The sequence below is a fragment of the Coffea eugenioides genome, chromosome 1, assembly GCF_003713205.1.
Source record: "Coffea eugenioides isolate CCC68of chromosome 1, Ceug_1.0, whole genome shotgun sequence".
Taxonomy (NCBI): domain Eukaryota; kingdom Viridiplantae; phylum Streptophyta; class Magnoliopsida; order Gentianales; family Rubiaceae; genus Coffea; species Coffea eugenioides.
Window position 1 is genome coordinate 38,775,626 of NC_040035.1, and position 20,055 is coordinate 38,795,680.

Genomic DNA, 20,055 nt, shown 5'->3' on the forward strand with positions numbered 1-20,055 from the left:
GTAATGTCTGACAGCTTAAGATTTGGTGGCCGTATAAGCCATTGGAAAAATTTTGCCCAGCAAACTAGCCGTTTTCAACGTTCATTTTTTTTGCAATTGTGGAGTCCACTTTTTCCAACGTTCATTTGAGGTATCACGTATTTGTTTAATGTTCTGCATAATTATTTTTCAAAAAATAACAATATATTATTTTTGAGAGATAGAAAAAGATATATTATTCAAACTTAGATATTAATAATATTATTTGTAGAAAATAAAAAATTCAAAAGGTAAAAAATTTAATGAAATTTAATACTTTATTTTTTAAACATAACAAAATTATTTTTAAAAATTACTTTATTTATTTATGGGATATGAGTTATGTATTATTAAAATAAATATTTGATTTAATTGTGAATTCATGCTATTACACCTTGTGGAGTGTAATCCATTGTGAGTAAAAATGTAATAAAAAAAAAAGAAAATGAAATGCTGATGTGACATATGGATTATACTCTAAAGAATGTAAACCATTGCGGATGACCTAAGCCTACGCTGGCGACACTTTGCTACCACAGCCAAAATCTCACCTTCAAAATTTTCCTTCCTTCTCACAAAGTCTCCCAGTTGCCATACTTTTTTCCTTCTTACAATTCTCACACCCATTATTCTCTTTCCTTCTCACAATGGTTAACTTGATAGCCTCTCACATTGTCAAACCAGCAAAACCAATCCCCACGAAAGTGATGTTTTTATCCGAGTGTGATCAACGTGTAGCCGTGACTCATGCAACTGTCGTCCATTTTTACAGGCCAGAAAGTCCAGAATTGCTAAATGATGCCACTGAGGTTTTGAAAGACTCGCTAAGCGAAGCATTGGTGGCGTTTTATCCGCTTGCTGGACGTTTATACCCGAAAGATGGGGGCCGAGTTGAGCTGCATTGCAATTCCATGGGAGCTTTACTTGTTGAAGCTCAATCTGAACTCAAAATCCAGGATTTCGGAGACTTCTGTCCAGCGCCACAAATCCGTGCCCTGATCCCACCTATAGATAACAATAATACTCCCCTTCATGAGGCGCCGCTCCTTCTAGCGTAAATCACAAAGTTTGCTTGTGGTGGTGCTTCTATAGGCTTGGCCGTGTCACACGTCATTGCGGACGGCCAAAGCGGGTGTCATTTTCTTTCCGAATGGGCAAAGATTGCACGTGGTGAAAAATCTGATGATCAACCATTCCTAGATCGAACAATTTTTCAGAAATATGAAGACGATCATCCATCATCAACGGCTCCAAAATTACAGTACTCGGACTTTTTCCCACTACCCGTCCTGATAGGCCAGTCTACCAGCTTGGAAGAGCGTAAAATGGCTAGCATCTGTGTCATGCTTAAATTAAGTAAAGACCAAATTGAGCAGATCAAGAACAAGGCCAACTACCAAGATTTGATGATTCACAAAACTAACAATCAAAGCCCCTTTAGCCGGTTTGTAGCTGTATCTGCACATATATGGAAGTGCTTATCCAAGGCCCGTATGCACAACCCTGACCAAGAAACGGTTCTTGTTATAACAGATGCAGCGGAACAGAAGAACAAACAAGAATAGACAGGAACAACTTGGGGGAAATCAGATTTTATTAGGGTTGTAATCGGAATAGTTTACAGACTAAAATAAGGTGTATATATATACAACCAAACAGACTGAACCCAAAATAGTCCCAAAACAAGACCCAAAATAAAACAGACACGGTAACTAATATATACCGTCCGTACAGCTCAGCGGGGGTTGAAGATCTAATTCAAGGCATCTCAACAATCTCCACCTTGACTTGAATCTTTCCCAAAAAATGTAACAGACGCACTAATGAAGTGCCAGAAGTACTTAGAGAATTATCTCTAAGTACCATCAGAATGCCCATAAGGGCCATCAGAAACTTAGGACATTTAGCAAATCCAAACAATGTTTGAATTTGCTATGAGGGACCGGCTTGGTGAACATATCAGCAGGATTGTCAGCAGTGCCAATTTTCTTCACCTTGATCCTTGTCTCAGATCTCAAGAAATGATATCGGACATCAATGTGTTTAGTCCTCTCATGATGAACTTGATCCTTGGCTAAACATATTGCACTGAGACTATCACAATATATATTAGCCTGATCCTGATGTAGGCCAAGATCTCCAACCAGCCCCTTTAACCAAATTCCCTCTTTAGCAGCCTCCGTCAGTGCCATATACTCTGCCTCAGTAGTGGACAGAGTCACTGTAGGTTGTAGAGTTGCTTTCCAACTAACTACAGAATACCCAAGAGTGAAAACATAACCAGTCATCGACCTCCTACTATCAACATCTCCAGCATAATCAGAATCTGAATAGCCTGTAACCAAACACTCTGTATCACCTCCATAGATGAGACCAACATCAGATGTACCCCTCAAGTACCGAAAAATTCGCTTCACTGCCAGCCAGTGCTCCTTCCCAGATTAGCCATAAATCTGCTAACAACACTGACTGCATGTGCCAGATCAGGTCTAGTGCAGACCATGGCATACATCAAACTACCCACTGCACTAGAATAGGGAACCTTAGCCATATACTCCATCTCAGCTTCTGACTGTGGTGCAAGTGTAACTGATAGTTGAGTATTCGTTGCACTCGGAGTATTCAAGGGTTTTGCTGTAGACATGCCAAATCTGGATAGTACCTTCTCAATATAGCTCTTCTGTGATAAGAAAAGCTTTTTCTGACTTCTATCCCTGAAAATCTCCATTCCCAAAATTTTCTGTACTGCACCCAAGTCTTTCATCTCAAACTCTGCACTGAGAAGACTTTTCAACTTCTGTATATCAGCTTTATTCCTCGCAGCTATGAGCATATCATCTACATACGGAATCAAATAGATCATCGAACCATCTTCAAGTTTGTTGTGATATACACAACAATCATACTGACTTCTGTTGTAACCTAGCTCAATCATGTAGCCGTCAAATTTTTTGTACCACTGTCTTGGGGACTGCTTTAATCCATACAAAGATTTCTTCAACTTGCATACATAATCTTCTTTTCCCGGAACATGAAATCATCTGGCTGAGTCATATAAATCTCTTCATCTAACTCTCCATGTAGGAAAGCTGTCTTCACGTCTAGCTGCTCAAGTTCTAAGTCCTGATGTGCAACCATTGCTAGTAGCACCCTGATAGAAGTGTGTCTGACCACTGGTGAGAAAATCTCATTGTAGTCTACTCATTCTCTTTGAGTGAACCCTCTTGCAACAACACGTGCTTTATACTTGATGCCCTCAGCTGGAGAAATTCCTTCCTTCCTTTTAAAGACCCATTTGCAAGTCACAACCTTTCTCTCTGCTGGCCGTTTGACCAATTCCCAAGTGCCATTCTTGTGTAACGACTCTATTTCATCACCCATTGCAGCAAACCATTGAGCTGACTCACTGCCTGAAATAGCTTCTCTATAGGTAGAGGGCTCGGGAGAATCCACCTCCTCAGCAACCTGAAATGCATAACCTACAAAATCCCGATATCTGCTGGGAGCTTGTACTCCCACTCTCCTTGCACGATCATAAGCAATACCATGCTGCTGAGTTTCTGACGCAGTATGGGATATAGGTGTCAACCTTTCTGCTGATGTAGGTTCTGGAGACTCTACTTCTGCAGGAGGTTCAGTTTCACAGGATAGCTGTTGATAATCACTAAATTGCTGTTGTGATTCAAAACCATTCTGAATGATTTTTAGCTCCACCTGTTTATCAACACCTGCACTTTCTTCATCACCTGCACTTTCTTCAACAACAGCCTTCACAGAAGGGTTAAGTATAGAGTTTTCATCAAAAATTACACTTCTACTAAGTATAACTTTCCTTTCTGAGGGTGACCAGATTCTATACCCTTTAACCCCATCTCCATATCCCAGAAACACTCCCTTTTTAGCCCTTGGTTCTAGTTTACCCTCACTGACATGATAATACGCAGTACAACCAAAAGCCTTCAAATTTGAGTAAGTAGGGGACATACCAGACCACACTTCATAAGGTATCTTGCAGTCTATACCTGTATGAGGTGCACGATTGATCAAGAAGCAGGCCGTGCTCACTGCTTCCGCCCAGAACCTCCTTGGCAAACCAGCATTGAAGAGCATACATCGTGCTCTCTCTAGAAGTGTCTGATTCATGCGTTCCGCTACACCATTTTGTTGTGGTGTGTGTCGAACTGTGTGATGCCGGGCAATTCCTTCATCTTTGCAGAACTCATCGAACTCCTTTGAACAGAATTCCAGACCATTATCAGTTCTCAGCCTTTTGATCTTCTTTCCAGTTTGATTCTCCACTAAGGCCTTCCACTGCTTGAAATTCTTGAAAGCTTCACCTTTTTCCTTTATAACGATTACCCAAGTCATCCTTGAATAATCATCAATTATGGATAAAAAATACCGACAGCCTCCCAAGGACTCAACTCGTGAAGGACCCCAACAGTCAGAATGGATGTAATCCAGTGTGCCTTTTGTCCTGTGAATTGCCTTCCCAAACTTTCTGCGATGTAATTTACCGAAAGTACAATGTTCACAGAATCCAAGATCAGTGACCTTGTGGCCTTCTAGAAGATCACGTTTAGACAGAATCTGCATCCCTCTTTCGCTCATATGACCAAGCCTAATATGCCACAACTTGGTCATATCAGACCTGCGATCTTCAGAAGATGCAACAGCAGCAGCAGCAGCAGCAGAACCTGTTAGCGTAGAACCTTGTAAGATGTACAGGGTGCCATGCTTAACTCCTTTGAGAACCACTAATGAACCTTTACTGATGCACAACTCTCCACTTCCTCCGCTGAACCTGAAACCCTTACTGTCAAGAGTACTAAGTGATATCAGATTCTTCGTCATTTTAGGGACGTGCCTGACTTCGTTCAGTGTGACAATTTTTCCAGTATGTGTCCTGATCTTAATCGAACCGATTCCAACAGCCTTACATACAGCGCTATTAGCCATCACGACATTTCCGCCATCTATCTGCTCATATGTTGTAAACCATTCCCTATTTGGACATATGCGATAGGATGCCCCAGAATCAAGAACCCACACATCAGAGTGATGTGTTGTTTCGTTTGCAATTAGGGCCAGGTCTTCTTCTGAATTTTCAGCTTCCTTTTCTGCAACTGAAGCTGAAGCGTGTTGTTTTTCCTGCTGTTTCTTCTTCTTGGGACAATCAGATTTCCAATGACCTATTTCCTTGCAATAGTTACAGACATCATCCGGCTTGGGACCTTTAGAGAACTGCTTCTTATTTCCGGACTTCTTTTTTCCCAATTTTCCTTTACCACTACTGACAACTAATCCAGCAGCCTGATTATCTGTAACATTACCAGCCGTCTTATGGCGCAACTCTCTACTATGCAGTGCTGATCTTACTTCTTCTAAAGTCACTGTATCTTTACCGCCAATAAAAGACTGAACAAAATTCTCATACGATAACGGTAGAGACACTAACAGAATCAACGCAGCATCCTCATCCTCAATTTTAACATCAATATTACGCAATTCAAGAAGAATTGTATTTAATTGATCTAAATGTTCTCGAAGAGGAGTACCTTCCTGCATACGCAGACCGAACAGACGTTGCTTTAGGAGCAACTTGTTGGTTAAAGACTTCGTCATATAGAGACTTTCGAGTTTAACCCACAAACCCGCAGCAGTTTCTTCACCGGCGACCTCAGTGATGACATCATCTGCCAGACACAGCATGATTGTCGAGTGAGTCTTTTCCTCCAGACTCATCGACTCTTCATCAACGGAATCCGATTTCTTCTTCGTCAGCGGACTCCACAGGCCCTGCTGCTTTAACAGAGCCCGCATCTTGATCTGCCATAAACTGAAACTATTTCTCCCGGTGAACTTGTCGATCTTGATGTTCAAAGCAGACATGTTGTTGCGTGATCCGAGCCCTAGGACAAACCTAGAGCTCTGATACCAGTTTGTTATAACAGATGCAGCGGAACAGAAGAACAAACAAGAATAGACAGGAACAACTTGGGGGAAATCAGATTTTATTAGGGTTGTAATCGGAATAGTTTACAAACTAAAATAAGGTGTATATATATACAACCAAACAGACTGGACCCAAAATAGACCCAAAACAAGATCCAAAATAAAACAGACACGGTAACTAATATATACCGTCCGTACAGCTCAGCGGGGGTTGAAGATCTAATTCAAGGCATCTCAACAGTTCTATATGCGAGTGTTGATTTTCGCAATCGGCTTAAACCACCCTTGCCCGGAAGGTACTTTGGAAATGCTGTCTTACCTGTACCAGCAAGAGCCATTGTCGGTGACCTCCAATCGAGGCCACTAAGCTATGCTTCAAGCAAAATTAAGGAAGCAATAGAGAATGTTACAGATGAGTATGTAAGGTCATATCTTGTTTGTATGAAGAACATTCCGGAGGTATCTAGCAGTCGTCAGTTTCACACCGTTGGTTATCCGCAGTGGTTGTTCTTAGGAAATCCCAATTTGCTCGTTACAAGTTGGGTTGGTCTGGGCTTGTACAAAGCCCATTTTGGGTGGGGAAATGAAATTTTCATGACCCCTGGGTCAGTAGGTTATGACGGAAGACTCTTCATTATTCCTAGTCCTAATGGAGATGGATCGTTCTTTATACCATTGCGCCTACAAGCAGAACATATTAATGCTTTTAAGAAGCATTTCTATGAAGATATTTGTAATTTGTGTAGTTTCATGGGGCTCAGTAAAAAGCTTAGTCATATGTAATGTAAGATTTAGGTGCCACGAACATTTGAATTTATTTGTTGGACAGGGAACCTACAAATTGGCAGCTGGTAGAGAACAGTTCAAATTGTTGGACGTGGAACTTTTAAGAAATGGAAGATTGAGTAAAGGGAAGCCAAAAATTTGTCTCTAAATAGTAGCAAATAAGGAGACTTTTACTCCTTTGAGATAGCTAGTATGACCTTTACGATGTCCTTTTTCTTAAAAAAAAAAAAGATTAATCTTGTATGTATCAAAAGTGGATACATTAATGAGTATGGATACTTGTTAATTCATCTCAATTTGAACTGACTCTCAACTTCAATTTTTACACATGTTGTATATACCTATATCTGTTATTGTATATACTATCAATATATATAAGATTAATTTTTTTCTTAAGCAAGGGCAATAGCACCCCTTTTTTTTTAGTATAAGCAGAAGGATTCAAATCCAAGATCTCTTGCTTATACTCCCTCCCCTCGTATCACCCAACCCATTCCTCCTCCTTATATAAGATTAATTAAAAAAAAATATGATGAATAATCTTTTTCATAATATTATTACTTTTTAGTGTCAATCTATAAAACTTGCTTCTTGCATAGTAAAATTTGAATTATGATGAGCAATGTGTGTTGGGTACTTAATTGTCATATTCCATCCCATAGCAAAGAAACTTGTAAATTGCACAATGGCATATCGACTATTAGATTAAGCTAGGAATGGAGTAGCTTTGGAACCACCATGGACACTACAAAAAATGATCAACCATGCGCTTGAATTTATTTAGAGAAAAATGGTGACCATGTAATCTTTTTTTTCCCTCTCTTGTGGAATAACATTTATAACCTATCTTATCTTAGTCTGAGGGGAAGAAAGAATCCAAGTGAGAGGGAAAGAACCCATATAAAGTAGAGGAGTACACTATTAGACATCTTAAAGCAAAGGACTTATAGTCCAAGAGGAATTTTATATTCCTTCTCAATGGCCAGCTTCCCAAATCCAGATTGGTTCTATGTAATCAACTCAGTGCAGAGTTCCCTTCATGTCTTCTAGCTTCAACATTGTGCACTTAAGAACAATTCCTGTTCATCTTGTCTCAAATTTAGAGCTGCCTCCAAAAAAAAAAAAAGAAGAGAATATTAATGCAAAATTACCCTTGCTTTTTCGAAATTTGATATATAGAACTCTTTTGATTATTTTCCAAAGTCTTTAAGGTACTTTACCATGTCATAATTCTCTCTCTCTATTTGTTTTTAAAAAATTACTTACATATTTGTAAATTCCTTTTTGGTTTATTGCCCTTTTCTTTGATGTTAAAAGAGAAAAATGCAATTTTGGTACCTAAACTTTGACGCATGAGCGGTTTTAGTCCCCAAATTTTGGACGAAAACAAATTTGGTACCCGAACTTTCAAATTTTGAGCACATTAAGTACCCTTGACGATTTTTTCCCAAATTGTTACCGGAAAAAGCCATGTGACTGTCACGTGTCCGGCCAAAATGGAATAAAAAAAGGTCAAAAATGCAGTTTTGGTACCTAAACTTTGACGCACGAGCGGTTTTAGTCCCCAAATTTTGGACGAAAACAAATTTGGTACCCGAACTTTCAAATTTTGAGCACATTAAGTACCCTTGACGATTTTTTCCCAAATTATTATCGAAAAAAGCCATATGACAGTCACGTGTCCGGCCACAATTGTATAAAAAAAGGCCCAAAAAATATCAAATGCCATTCTAATACTAAGTATTAAATTTAAGGACTAATAGCGTAATAAAGAAAAAATCCAAGGACTAAATAACATCACATGAGTCAACAAAACCCAAGAACCGATACAAATGAGCTCCAATTCCAGACAAATTTTGTGACTTGATTCTTAGATTAATGAACTGGAATTGGAGCTCATTTGTATCGGTTCTTGGGTTTTGTTGACTCATGTGATGTTATTTAGTCCTTGGATTTTTTCTTTATTACGCTATTAGTCCTTAAATTTAATACCTAGTATTATAATGGCATTTGACATTTTTTGGCCTTTTTTATACAATTGTGGCCAGACACGTGACTGTCATATGGCTTTTTTTGGTAACAATTTGGGAAAAAATAGTCAAGGGTACTTAATGTGCTCAAAATTTGAAAGTTCGGGTACCAAATTTGTTTTCATCCAAAATTTGGGGACTAAAACCGCTAGTGCGTCAAAGTTTAGGTACCAAAACTGCATTTTTTGCCTTTTTTAATTCCATTTTGGCCGGACACGTGACAGTCACATGGCTTTTTCCGGTAACAATTTGGAAAAAAATCGTCAAGGGTACTTAATGTGCTCAAAATTGAAAGTTCGGGTACCAAATTTGTTTTCGTCCAAAATTTGGGGACTAAAACCGCTCGTGCGTCAAAGTTTAGGTACCAAAACTGCATTTTTCTCATGTTAAAATAGGCAATACATAATATTGCTGGAGTGAGATTGATGCCAAAGTAATGAAATGTCATCTTCTTTTTCTCTTAAAAAGAAGTAAAGAATGTTAAGAAAGAACTTTTTGGGTACATTCTCCAAGAGAATTTTATGAAAAGTTGAGAGTAAATGTAAATCTCACAAAAAGATCGCCATCCAATTTATCAACTTAAAAGGAGGTCTTTATAATCTCTATATTTAAAAAAAAAAAGAATAATTTCAAAAATTTTAAGTACTATAGACTTGTTTTTTTTTTTTTTTTAAAAGTACCGTTAAACCCCTATATAAAGGCCTGAGGTCAATTCTCTTCTTCGGCAAAAGAGTTGAGATTTTCAATCCATCAACATCTAATTTGCAGGCACCACTAATGCCAATTGTCCTTCCAAATCCCCCATACGATATTGGACTTCGGCCTAATCACAATTAGCCCAACCAGATGAAACTTCCTTCATCGGAAATTACACGTGGCTTCTTTCTGTACTGCCGACATATATACATTTATTTTTCCCTGGTCCCTGTTGATGGTCTCATGGTACCACTACTTATGTAAGATGGAAAACCAAGGAGAGGAGCCCAAGCCCACCTTTTAATTAGACAATGACCTTAAACACGGAAGAATCTTCAAACCAAGCTCAGGTTCCGATTTGGTCTCGATTGGACGGTCACAAAAAAGGACATCATTTTTTATGATTATATTTTTTTATTTTTTTTTTATATACATTAAATTGTTATAATAATTTTTTTATAAAAAATTTAAAAAAATACAATCCAGGCAAGGCCTTTAGCATTGCGGTGGAGTTCTGTTTTTTCTTGCTGCTGCATGCTCTTTTGTCTTTCTTTTGTCTTTACGCCGGACCAATACGTTGGTAAGGAGCACAGATCACGTGTAAGGTACGAATACAATTACTGACGTCAAAGCGGTTTAGATCAGGCACAAAGCGGTTTAGATCAGGCACATGAGGGGTAAATTTTACCGGGAAACATAAGGCTTTTGTAAGACGCAGATTGAATGGACATAAAGATGATTGAGAGGACAGAAACTGCAGAGCTTTTGTTTTGGGAATAATTTCAGAAATCTCCCTGCGATTTCTAACAATTTTACTGAGATTCCTTAAGGTTTAAAAAATTACACTTATCTCCCTTATTTTGATAGTTTTACTAACAAAACTTCAAAACAATATTGACTTGAACAATTTTTTAAATGAACACCCAAAAATACTCTTGTGGAATGAGTTTAATTTATTTTTCTATACAATTATAGGATTATTTAGTATAATTATAAGAAAAAGATATCAAATTTTTCATGTTCATATCTATTATTTAATAAACAACTATAATAATAATTTTATTACTATGATATGACATTTTTAATGGTATTTTATTATGAATTTAGATTTATAAGACTAAAAAGAAAATGTTGAAATAATTCATTTAGAATTTATAAGTTTTTGGAAGAGTGAGATTATCATAATTTAGTAGTGCTTTTGGGCCATTTCCTTTTGATTTATTGTTAATTTTAATACCAAAAAATAGAAAACAAATATTAGCAAAAACATTGGATTACATATAAAATTAACTCGTTAAAAAAAAATTACTAGCTTGACATTTGGTTATAATAGAAACCTAGAGGCAATAGTGGTAGTTTTACAGTTTTATTGGCGAAAAATTTAAAAAAAAGGAATAAGAAGGAAAAAAATGAAAAAATAATTTTAAAACTCATTCTAAATACAAGCAATATCAAATAAGAGAATTTCATAAAATATTTGAGAATAAAATTATTATTTTAAATAATAAGAGAGATATATATAATTTTTTAAATTTTAGAGGAACTCAGTAAAATTGTAAAAAATCTCATGAGAGTTTCGGAAATAATCCGTTTGTTTTGTTATGGTGGGCAGAGTTGGGGAAGTAAAAAGGCAACTTGTTAGTAGTTGACGCAATTAACGAGAACAATTTGAGTTGACGTGCGGCAGAATACCAAGTACAATTGTGTCAGCTTTTTACCTCAAAAATGGTAGAGAGTATTAGAGGAGGGTAGCAACTGTTTCTAAATGTTTATTGTCAAAATTTGGTAAAAAAAAAAATGTAAGGTCTAGATTAGGGTTGCAAACGAATCGAGCCGCTCGCGAGCTCAGAATATAAGTTCGTTAGCTTGCAAGCCGGCTCGCGAGTTTGAGTATATATATATTTTTTATTTTTATTTAATAATAAAATTAAGTATATTATATATATATATTTTTTATTTTTTATTTTCATAGTGAAATTACGGATATATCCTTAGTATTTTATTATTTATTCAGAAAAAAATATTATTTTATTTATTTTTTTAAAAAATAAAATAATTTTTTTTTATTTTTTTCGAGCTCAAGTTCGGTTCGACTTGATTCGAGTCGAGCTCGAGTTCGAAAATTGCCAGTTCGTCGAGCTCGAGCTAGAGCTCGAGCTTGGTAAAATTTAGTCGAGGCTCAGCTCAATTACCTCAAAACTCGACTCGACTCGGCTCGTTTGCAGCCCTAGTCTAGATTGTATTTTATACATTATTTTTTTATATTATACGTGAAACTTATAAAATTTTATTCTGTAATTATACGTTATTGAAAGTAAATTACACTTTATGAATACAAAATTATGTTTTATGTATTTTACACAAAATCAACTCGAACGATTTTTCTGATAATTGCTCAGCCCCGTGTCTTGGACTACCAAACGATTTTTCTGATAACTGTTCAGTCCCGTAGTCCAACAGTCCCGTGTCTTGAACTACCAAACGATTTTTCTGATAACTGTTCAGCCCCATGTCTTGGACTATCAAACCATACTGTACACTAATCTTTAAACAATATCCTTGTACTTTATAAGATTGAGTTTTAGTCAAACTCATCTTTGAATTTCAACTGCATTAAGGGTTATGTTTGTATTTTAAAGTAGCTATTGATATGTGGTGAAACTTAGAATACAAATAATGGAAGCATGAAATTTTGTTAACTTGGCAGTATTATCTTGCTTGTGCTTTGAATGTGTGATTATGCATGTGACATTTAATTAATTAGTACACTATTTATGTGTGAAATTACTTTGCCATTTGATATGGCAATTAACACTCAAAGGTTCTACAACTTCGTGGATTTTATGTCATTTTGAATTGGTAATTAAAATTGCAATATCCTGATCATTATGTGAAGTAAAGATATAACGGTTAAGGGAAACTAGAATCTCTCTAATTATCATATAATTACCTCTTAATAACATTATGATAATATGCATTGGTTTTTCTTCCTCTTTTATTTCTTTTTGTTATTGCATAATAGCTGTTGCCTTTGGGTTTTGATAATCGGGCATCTTTTATTCCAGGTATGACTAATTGTTTTCTTTTTTGTGAAAAATCTCCCTCTTTTGGCATGCTTATTGATTTTGATTTTGAGGAAAGATCCCGCTGCATAATCCTGTGATCCTTGGATATTGAGCATAGCATGAATAAAGAAAGAATTTTGTTCAACATACCATTATTTCAAGTTCCTAATGGACTCATCATTATTGTCTCAACCCCCGCTACCTCGGAGCTAATTAATAAACTTCAACTAATCAAAATTCTTTCTTTTTATCCCCCATAACCTACAATCAATTGAATTAATTATTATTTAAGTAACAATTGTTTCTAATTATTTACACATTTATCCATTTGCTTCTTGCTCTTCCATTTTTCCCCAACATTTACGAATGTAGGATCTTTCTTCTTCCTAACCTTAAATTGGGCCAGTTATGTATATTACTCTATAAAACTAAGATCAGTTTCTTGTCTTTTCCAATTTTTTTTCTAAAGTCATATATTTCTTTGTGTTTCTTATAAGGGTGAAAAAGCCAATTTGAAGGAAAGATATAAAGGTAAAATTAATGCAAATTATTATGAAACTTTATGTTGGATGATCATTATCACAATCACGGCCAATTTGTTCCAATTTATCTTCTTTATTTCCGATTTAATTGTATCAAAGTTGTGATAAATTAGAATTTTGCTGATTTAACTACTCCCTTCACTTTAGTACAACCTTCCAACGAGGTATTTTCTGTTCCACCACATTTTCATTTGCTTGCTTTCACAGAATTCTGTGTATGATTGTTTTCCACTAGCAATTTCATTATTCATATGGAATTTTTGAAATATATAGTGAATGTTTGATCATCATTGCAGGGTTAGTAGTGAAAATACTGCATCTGCAAGCAAATATTGGGAAATATCATTAACCACTTTCTACCTGTGGCTTCCAACTCCAATTTATGTGTACAATTTCTTCTCATTTTTGGTTTCGTGATGGGGTTGATCTACCAAATAAGCTCTTTTCACATGAGGGTGTTTTTCTATTGTATTTTACCATTACAATTGAGATGTGCTATCAAAGTAGAAACAAATTTTCACATTTTCTTATAGTGTGAATCTTTCAAGAGAGTGTGAAGTGCATTCTCTTTAGAGTTAAATTGTGACAATATGTCACTTATTCCTTTCAAGAATGCATTATGAAATAGACACCTTGAACTCCCAAAGAAGTTGGGTACTCTCTAGAAGGATTCACTATGGAAAATTTGTTGCTGAGGTAAAATTCAAGGATGCTTCTGAAGAATATTCACCTGCAATTCAAGCCAAGGATAGAGATGCTCTGATGAAGCTTTTGACATTTGAAAGTGTCGAGGAGATGGTGAAGAAGAGGGTGGAGAAGAAAGCAAAGGTGTTTGGGCAAGAAGTGAACCTCACCAACGATGCTGGCAATGGAAAGTGCAAGATCGATCCATCTGTTCTTCCTTGCCTATATGGAGAGTGGGTCATGCCTCTGACCAAACATGTTGAAGTGGAATATCTTCTGCGTCGTCTAGACTGAAACCTTTTGAGACTTCCATGATCCTTTTCAGTTACATGATCTATTATGTGAGAAGGATTCACGGGGTTAAGATCAAATCATGAGTATGTGATTACTTCCGCTGATGTATAATGCAAATTGAAGCTAGTTTTTCATGACTAGCATGCTGAAATCCTTGCTTTTTCTTTTTTCCAGTTACTATTATATGGTACTTATTACAACATAGTTTGCCTGGCAGATAAAATACAGATGACAATTTGCTACAAAAAAAAAAAAAAAAAAAAAAAAGAACTCCCAAAGAAGTTTTACTCATTTTTGTTTGTCCAATGCAACAAATTTGGTGCTGACGTTACCGATTGCTTTAGGAGAGGCAAAAGTGCAAAAATTATCCTCAATAAATTCTATGAGCTAGCTCTTAACTTCAAGTTATTAGTTCTCAATGGATTTCCATCAATATGAACTCATAAATTTATTTCCTTCTAAAAATCCTGTTTTTGGATCATGTTATGTTCTATTTTCCTATTGATCAGAACAATTATAAATTCTATGCTCCAATCCACATCATGCTTGACGAGACCAAAAATATATTAGGCATCAACTTGCTTGGATTTTGGATTCTATGTGGACAAAAAACTTAGGGACTTCCTCGATCATAGTTAAGATAGATTGTCTAATACTTCCAAATTATTTGTGTGATACTTTTCAGCTTTACAAGGTTGACTCTTTCTTTTTGAGTGTCAGGTTTGTCAAATTTGATGTGGATAAGATAAAACTGGCTAAGAACAAAACTAAGGGTTAAAACTTTTTTAATCTTATAATGAGTTGTAGTATAAGGATGAGAATTATCTATTTGACATAAAAAAAAGTTTTTGCTCTCGTTTGTTATGTTGATGTTAAATAATAAAAAGTAATATATTATAGCTTCAACTTTGGATGTTTTCTTATTATGTTATTCAGTTAGCCTTTTTGACATTTCCTTCTAGTTTCTTAATTAACGTATGTAGAAGAAATACTATGTGCATTTAGAAATTAACTTTATTTTTATGTAGAGTATAAAATGATTTGTTTATGGGTAATTCTATTTCAATTGATATGATACTTACTTTAAATACATGTTTTTTTAAAAAAACTTATATCTGCAATACATTCTATTTTCTCAATTTTATTATATTTTTCTTAAAAATTATTTAAAACATTTTAAATAGAGGCACCCAATTCCCGCGCGTTGTGCGAGCTTTCATCTTCTAGCATGGGAACATGGAAATGAGCGCAAACCATCGCATCGTGAACTTGAGAAAACCATTCGCCTTCAAGTTTGCCTCCAATCTTTCAAGCATCTCATGAGTCATACCAAGCATATCTTTTCTCTAGAAAATATTTAAACTGCTTGCTAGAAAATGTTTGTTTAAAACTGCTGTGCTGATATCCCGGCCTAATTAAGTTGTGAACCTTTCCATCATGCACACAATGAAGAGAGGGGTCAACCACTGAGCTTCAGTGGCAATAAAAAGGGACTAAATTCCTATTTGAGTTGTAGGTCAGAGGTTTGAATTCCACTTATTTTGAAAAAATTCAAAAAAGATGATAGAACACCCCTTTGATCTAGTCAGATCTGCATACCTACTAATTTTTTATACAGCCTCTTTAGACTCCCCTTTTCTATAGAATATAATAAATTAGATTATATAAATATTATTATTGTTTGAAAAAAAAAAAAGACGAGAGGGGTCACCTGACTTTCCAAAATAAAAAAACCATTGATTTTTTTTAAAATTTTTTCTCTCAAAGTAGTTCTACTTCCCACGAGAACAACTATGACATCAGCTATCCCCATCCAAGGGGCCCCAAAAATAAAAAGAGCAAGCAAAGCAAACGACAAAACAAAAGCAATACAAATGTGGAGACCATAATAGTATCATAGTCTCCTGAAATAGAAGATCAAAAATAAAATGTTTTAGGGTATAATTTTTTTTATGACACTGGGATATCTAGGCTTTCGACCCGACTAATCCCCTGTGGCTCGGAAGAGAGCACCTCAACCCACTCAAAGCACGATAATTACGAGACTCGAACACTGATCAATTTTTAAAGTAGAATTACATGATTGACCAAGCTGCCCTGCAGGGGCTTTAGGGTACAAAAGTATTCGCCTGACAATAACTTGTCGGAACACAAGCTTTGACAAAGCCTAACCAAAGCAATCACATGGTAACCAAACACCCACAAAAATTTGACCGGAATCCTTTCGTAAAATATTTCGTTGAATATTTCGTAAATATATTAGCAGAGTCTACACAAGTTTCACATGTGATGTAGTACAAATCTCGGGTCTATATAAGCGTGCGCTGGCGGCACTTTACTACCACAACCAAAATCTCACCCTCAAAATTCCTTTCTCACAAAGTCTACCAAAACTTTTTTCCTTCTTACAACCCTCACTCCCATTATTCTCTTTCCTTCTCACAATGGTTAACTTGATAGCCTCTCACATTGTCAAACCAGCAAGGCCAATCCCCAGGAAAGTAATGTATTTATCTGAGTGTGATCAATGTAAACCCTTGACTCATGCAACTACCGTCCACTTTTACAAGCCAGAAAATCCAGAATTGCTAAAAGATGCCACTAGGGTTTTGAAAGACTCATTAAGCGAAGCCTTGGCAGCTTTTTATCCTCTTGCTGGACGTTTATACCAGAAAGATGGAGGCCGAGTTGAGCTGCGTTGCAATTCCATGGGTGCTTTACTTCTTGAAGCTCAATCAGAACTCAAAATCGAGGATTTTGGAGACTTTTGCCCAACTCCACAAATCCGTGCCCTGATCCCACCTATAGATTACAATAATACTCCACTTCATGAGGTACCGCTCCTTCTAGTGCAAATCACAAAGTTTGCCTGTGGTGGTGTTTCTTTAGGCTCGGCCGTGTCACATGTCATTGTGGACGGTCAAAGCGGGTGTCATTTTGTTGCCGAATGGGCAAAGATTGCACGCGGTGAAAAATCTGATGATCAACCATACCTAGATCGTACAATTCTTCAACAATATGAAGAGTGCCCATCGTCAATAGCTCCAAAATTACAATACCCAGACTTTTACCCACTGCCCGTCCTGATAGGCCAGTCTAGCAGCTTAGAAGAGCGTAAAAAGGCTACTACCTGTGCCATGTTTCAGTTAAGTAAAGAACAAATTGAGCAGCTCAAGAACAACGTCAACAACCACCACGATTTGGTTCACAAAACTAGCAATCATCCGCCATTTAGCCGGTTTGTAGCTGTATCTGCGCATATATGGAAGTGCTTATCCAAGGCCCGTATGCACAGCCCCGACCAAGAAACGGTTCTATATGTGACTGTGGATTTTCGCAATCGGCTTAAACCACCCTTGTCCGGAAGGTATTTTGGAAATGCTGTCTTACCTGTACCAGCAAGAGCCATTGCAGGTGATCTCCAATCGAGGCCACCAAGCTATGCTTCAAGCAAAATTAAGGAAGCAATAGACAAGGTTACAGATGAGTATGTAAGGTCATATCTTGTTTGTATGAAGGACATGCCCGAGGTATCTTGCAGTCGACATTTTCACACTGTTGGTTGTGCACAGGGGTTGTTCTTTGGAAATCCCAATTTGCTTATTACGAGTTGGGTTGGGCTGGACGTGTACAAAGTCAATTTTGGGTGGGGAGAAGCAATTTCCATGACCCCTGGGTCATTAGGTTATGATGGAAGACTCTTCCTTATTCCTGGTCCTAATGGGGATGGATCGTTGATTATCCCACTGCGCCTGCAAGTAGAACATATTAATGCTTTTAAGAAGTATTTCTACGAAGATATATAATGCTGCAGACTTACAAGGTTGGTTCTAATGTAGTTTGTGTAGTTCATGGGGCTCACTGAAAAGCTTAGTCATATGTGAGTAAACATTATGCACAGCCACTAACATTTGAATTTATTTGTCGGACAGGGAACCAACGAATTGGCAGCTGCTGGAGAACAGTTTGAAGAGCAATTATTGCAGGCAAACGGGACGTGGATCTTTTCAGATATGGAAGATGGAGTAGACGGAATAAAATATTTGTCTCTTAAGGTAGTAGCAAACGAGGAGACTTTTACTCCCTGTGATAGCTAGTATGACCTTTTCAATATGTTACACGTGACGGTTTTCTGTGTTGATGGTATCATGGTATACCACTACTTACGTAGGATGGAAAAATGCATTTTCTTATGTAAGATGGGTCCACTACTTATCATCATGATCCCACTACTTATGTACTAATACAATCCTTGAGCATTTTAAAACCTGGAAGAATTGTCAAACCAAATCATGTATGCTAACACTAGGCAGGGCTGGCCATATTTCAACCTTTATATGGCATGGTAATTATTTGGAAATTGAAGTATGTATAAACTTTCAAGTTGGCTGAAGCAATCAGCCTGACAATTTAGAAGCTATATGCACAGAGATAATTAACTTCTACAATGCATATAAAAGTGCCAAGTGATATATTAGCTGCTTAATTAACAAAAATTTCAACACCAAGTGACATTGCGACTAAATGACAGAAACAAATTAAAAGATAATTCATCTTTTTGATTTTAAGAATTCTCATATTTATATCTATCATTTAGTAATGTCGTGATTTACAGTGTCGTTTTTTGTAGGTGAACTTTTAATTAATAACATCTCCTAGAAATATATTGTAGCTAGGTATCTCTCCAATGCTATTTATTTGTCTAACTTTAAATTTTCTAATGCACTGCAAATGAAATATATGTAGTTTTAGAAATATGACGGACAATATTCCAGTTTTCCTTATTGGTATTCTACCCTTCCTGTAGTAAAGTATTATTAAATTATTAAACGTGCATGAAGCAAATGAAATGCCAATAACTATGGATTCGAATTTTGTGAATAGAGAAAATAGTGTTGAGATAATCATCCTCAAAAAGAATATGACAATATTCGAATTTTGATTAGTTGGAACTCAATGCGGTCGCTAGATATTGGGACGTATACAAAAAAAAAAAAAAAAAAAAAAAGTAGATGTTTTCAGTCCTGAATCTTTGCTTATGGCTCTTTCAACATGTATATATATAGATTTACATTAAAAAAATATTTATGCAGTTTTAAAAATATGTCGGACGTTATTGATATTCCACTTTTTCTTATTCTACTTCCCACACCCCGCTCCCCTTATTGGCATTCTACCCTACTAGCTCATTTTCTCTGGTGAAAGTAGTTCCACTTCCCCCGAGACGAGAACAACTATGACGTCAGCTATCCCCATTTAAGGGGGCCCCCCAAAAAGAAGAGTAAGCAAAGCAAATGACAAAACAACAGCGATACAAATGTGGAAACCATAATAATATGTTTTCAAAAATAACATGTTTGAGTACAAAAGCATTTGTCAGACAACAATTCGTCAGAGCACAGGCTTTGACAAAGCCACATGAACATTTTATAAAGCAAGAAATCACAACCATAAATCAGAGTTGCAAAACTTTGATTATTAGGCATAGAGATTAAATTTTCTCCAGATAGCAAAAAAAATTAGAAGCATGTGGAAAGGAATCAAAACCAAGGAATAGTTTTCTAACTCAATCTACCAAGATTTTATTACAACCACCAAAAATCATAAATGCTAAAATAATTATCAGAAAATAAAAAATATAGCTTTCCATTCCAACGAGCATATTAAACGCTAAAATTGTATATCTCACTATCTTTTTTGCATAATAATGAAGGTAAAAAGCAGAAAAGAAGCCCTACTCCAATGAATTACAATCAACAAAATAGGGAAGGGGAAAAAAAATAAGAGAATCAGAGACAAACAAAAAGGAAAAAATTAGATAATTTAAACAAAAGCATAAGAGATTTAGAGGTAATGATCAGTAAAACCATTACACATTAACTAAAAGATGAAGAAGAAAAACTCAGAAGAAGAAGAGGGGCAGAGGAAAAATTTGGTTTCCGAGAATAGTGATGACAGAGAAAGAAATACCTGAGGAAAAAAACT

At 36.2% G+C, this 20,055-nt stretch overlaps 1 protein-coding gene across 1 annotated transcript; it reads left to right on the forward strand.

Moving 5' to 3' along the window:
• Positions 1 to 598: 598 nt before the first annotated feature.
• Positions 599 to 18,167, forward strand: LOC113775944 (spermidine hydroxycinnamoyl transferase-like). Its single transcript, XM_027321006.1, has 3 exons — positions 599 to 711; positions 16,570 to 17,893; positions 18,003 to 18,167. The coding sequence occupies exons 1-2, from the start codon at positions 666 to 668 to the stop codon at positions 17,874 to 17,876; spliced, it is 1,353 nt and encodes a 450-aa protein (XP_027176807.1). The 5' UTR covers positions 599 to 665; the 3' UTR covers positions 17,877 to 17,893; positions 18,003 to 18,167.
• The last annotated feature ends 1,888 nt before the right edge of the window (positions 18,168 to 20,055 follow it).